The sequence below is a fragment of the Primulina huaijiensis genome, chromosome 17, assembly GCF_012295235.1.
Source record: "Primulina huaijiensis isolate GDHJ02 chromosome 17, ASM1229523v2, whole genome shotgun sequence".
Taxonomy (NCBI): Eukaryota; Viridiplantae; Streptophyta; class Magnoliopsida; order Lamiales; family Gesneriaceae; genus Primulina; species Primulina huaijiensis.
This window is the reverse complement of record NC_133322.1, coordinates 15478267-15481456: the sequence shown is the minus strand read 5'-3', so window position 1 is coordinate 15481456 and position 3190 is coordinate 15478267. Positions and strand designations below refer to the sequence as shown.

The 3190-nt window shown below is 34.2% G+C and overlaps 1 protein-coding gene across 1 annotated transcript; it reads right to left on the bottom strand.

Moving 5' to 3' along the window:
* Window positions 1–471: 471 nt before the first annotated feature.
* LOC140963190 (uncharacterized) lies at window positions 472–2784 on the bottom strand. Its single transcript, XM_073422473.1, has 2 exons — window positions 2637–2784; window positions 472–970 (listed from the first exon to the last, which is right to left on the bottom strand). The coding sequence occupies exon 2, from the start codon at window positions 907–909 to the stop codon at window positions 637–639; it is 273 nt and encodes a 90-aa protein (XP_073278574.1). The 5' UTR covers window positions 910–970; window positions 2637–2784; the 3' UTR covers window positions 472–636.
* Between the last annotated feature and the right edge of the window lie 406 nt (window positions 2785–3190).

The window sequence follows — 3190 nt, the reverse complement described above, 5'->3', positions numbered from 1 at the left end:
ATAATAATAATAATAATAATAATAATAATAATAATAATAATAATAATAATAATATATAGTGCTCGTCACGTGGACGAGCGTCCGCTCTTTGTAAGCGCGGATTAAAATAGTTTTGCAAAATAATTTTTTTTTTAAATCATTTTTGAAATATTTTTTAATTTTAAATTAATTATAAAAAAAACCTCAAAATCCTTGGCTCATTGCGTCAGTGGAGTTAAAAAAGATTAACGTTTGGACAGACCCTCAAAATATAGTAAATAAAGAGATGACCTCTCACTCTGATATAAAAAATATCATTCAATAAAACTTTGAAATCTAGTTGAAGATTTGAATATAGTGGTAGAGTATATCATTCCAAATAACAGAGTCGATGCAAAATCTTTGAATCAGCCATGCAAGACCCATGGTGAATAATTTCTTCAAGAAATGGGAAAATGGAGACTGAAAGCAGAAAATTATACAAATCCGGTCTTGATGATCGCAACATATAATCTATTGCCACTCAACAGATAAATAAAACTCAATAATATAGACTGCACAAGAATTCTCCTAATTAAACATCCTTATTCACAAAGTTAAGGCAGAAGATTATCCAACACGATACAAAATAAAGAGGTGGAAATGTAATATACGTATTTATTGTATAATTTTGGGGACTTCACCTTTTTTTAAGATACTAAGTGCGTACTCTGCACATCTGATAAGATCTTCAATGTTGTGAAGGGATCGTTCTTCAGAATGTAGTAGAAAAATGGCTCGAGCCTCGGCTTTTTTCGCTAGCCTTGCTGCTAAGTTGAGTGGCAAATCAGGTGAATTGATGCTCCTCAATATTTGGTGATACAACATCAGCACCCTACCTCGGTTTCGTGACAAATCCTCTGCAGTTGCCCATATCAAACCTCTCGCCATTACTAAATATCCCTTTCAATTATCGGGTGACTGTAAGTTAAACCCAAGAGGATCATGCAAACTGCGCAGAATATTTAAAGCGGGGTCATCAAGATAATATAATATACTCGACTTTGTAGTCAGAGTAAAGTAAAAACAGGCACTTTCAGCGCATCTAATGATAAACTGAGCCAACTTTGGGTTTCAGGTCAAAAAGAAAATTTATCATGTAGTTGTTATGTGCGTAGTCTGGCTAGAAGTTTGAAGGTCCGATCTGTGTCCTTAAAAGTTTGTAGTGTGAAGTATTTAAGGTCACGTTGGCCAGAAAAAAAGACCACAAATGATTAAATGTCAAAGACATCTCTGGACCTGAAATCAATCTGAAAGTTCACTCTTTATTGGCACTCTCACCCAATATAGTGGATATTCGTCAAGTAGAATTTACTCTAACAATCATGGGTTTCTAATACACTCTATGGAATAGCAGTTTGTAGGTTACATAGGTCTAATTCAATCAGACTACCTCGATCTAAATCAATGTACTTTGTAGTATCCAATCCAACTTTGAAGTATTGTAGCATCATGAATGAGTTTATAAGTGTACTCAATAGATTCTTCTAGCAACTTTAGTTAGTCATTTTTGTAACACAAGTAAGAAAGACAATTTAATTGCTTGCATAGCCTGGTATAAGAAGTCTCGCTTGCACAGTCCCCACCCTAACAAAATGGAATCAGAACCGACCACATACATAAGATCTGGCTGAATATCTACTAAGAAAAGTTCAGAAACGTGTCCAACATATGATGATTGTAATATTCTGTCACGTATTAGAATGTCAAACCCATGTGTGGATTACAGCGGTATGCAAAGGAGTATCGTGTAACTTTTGTTAAATATTTCATAGTAGAGCCAATTGTGTATGGTCTTGCTTGGACCGCCCAGCAACCCGGGGCTCAGGGCATAACATACTTCCTTCTCGGTTACTGGTTTACATCGTAGGTGGCTTTAACGCTTAATATCCAATATAACAATCATTACAGTAACACGGTTTCCAGAGTTTAACCAGGTCAAACAAAGACACGCAAAAAATTTATTTCCTGGGAAAATCCATATCACCGGTCCAGTGCATCTCGACTTGATAAAATCACAAAGTCGTGACTTTTCTTTTCTTCTCTTTTTTCTTTTACCATGGAGGTAAAACCCATTTTTAATTTAATAGAAATGAATTAAAGAAAAGAACAAGCGATGAAAATGTATTTAATTGATGATGTATCATCTTCCTCTAATACAAAAGGATCAATGTTAATCTATACATACAACTGTATATTCTTCAGAAGAAAGAAAGGATCAATCTGTTACAACTATAATCATTCTATTGCAACCAAAAATGGCAGCGTTAGTGCGGGATAAAATATTCCTTAGGTCTTGGAATAATCTGCTGGATTCCTAATACTCATGCACTTGGGTAAATTATCCTTTGTATCCTTTATACTTGTGCACTTGGACTTATGTTATCTCCTCTATCAAAATGGCAAAAACATGATTAATTCAAATCTTCAAACTTCCAAGAATTTATATCAACAGTTTCATTCAGGAATTTTATCAAACATTTTGGACTCAATATATTTTCAGTTGGCGTCCGTAACAGGATCACAGCTACGAGGGTTGGCTAACGTCCAGAGAGATATTAACTACGAAATTTTGAAATGTTTCAATGCGCAACCAGCCATTAAAGATTAGTGGTTACCTCAAGAAGCGTAGATGCTTGCCTGCTGACTCCTGAACCTGAGGCCGGTGACTTTCTTACAGGTCTCCCTAGTCTCTGGTCCACACTTTTGACTTCTTTCAATTAAGAAATAAAGTTTAATCCATTGAATTGCATATTTTGTTAAACAATTTAAATCAAGGAAAAATTGGAGATAAATTCCAAACAATTAATTTATTTTGCACTCCCCACCTCCCCTTCTTCTTTAGTTTTTACTCTCTAATGTTATTAAAAGACTTAAATATCTTTTTTAATTACCATTTTCTCTTATTTATTATAATTTTCAGATCTTAGTATATGACGTTGTTACCGCTATCAAGCATAAAGCATAGGGCTATGCAAGGTTTCGAACATATATATCATCGATCTGAATTTTTTTTCAATTGTCATCATTCTTCCATAAAATAAATATATAATTTTACCTCTTTTATTGGAATGACGTCGGGTAGTATCTACCGAGTTTTATAGATCACTCATCACAGCTTAACCACACAGTTGAAACAGATTTTTCATGGCGTAGATCACTTTAACAGCAT

Coding starts and splice junctions, on each gene's coding strand:
- LOC140963190 (XM_073422473.1), bottom strand. CDS start 909: ATGGCGAGAGGTTTGATATGGGCAACTGCAGAGGATTTGTCACGAAAC.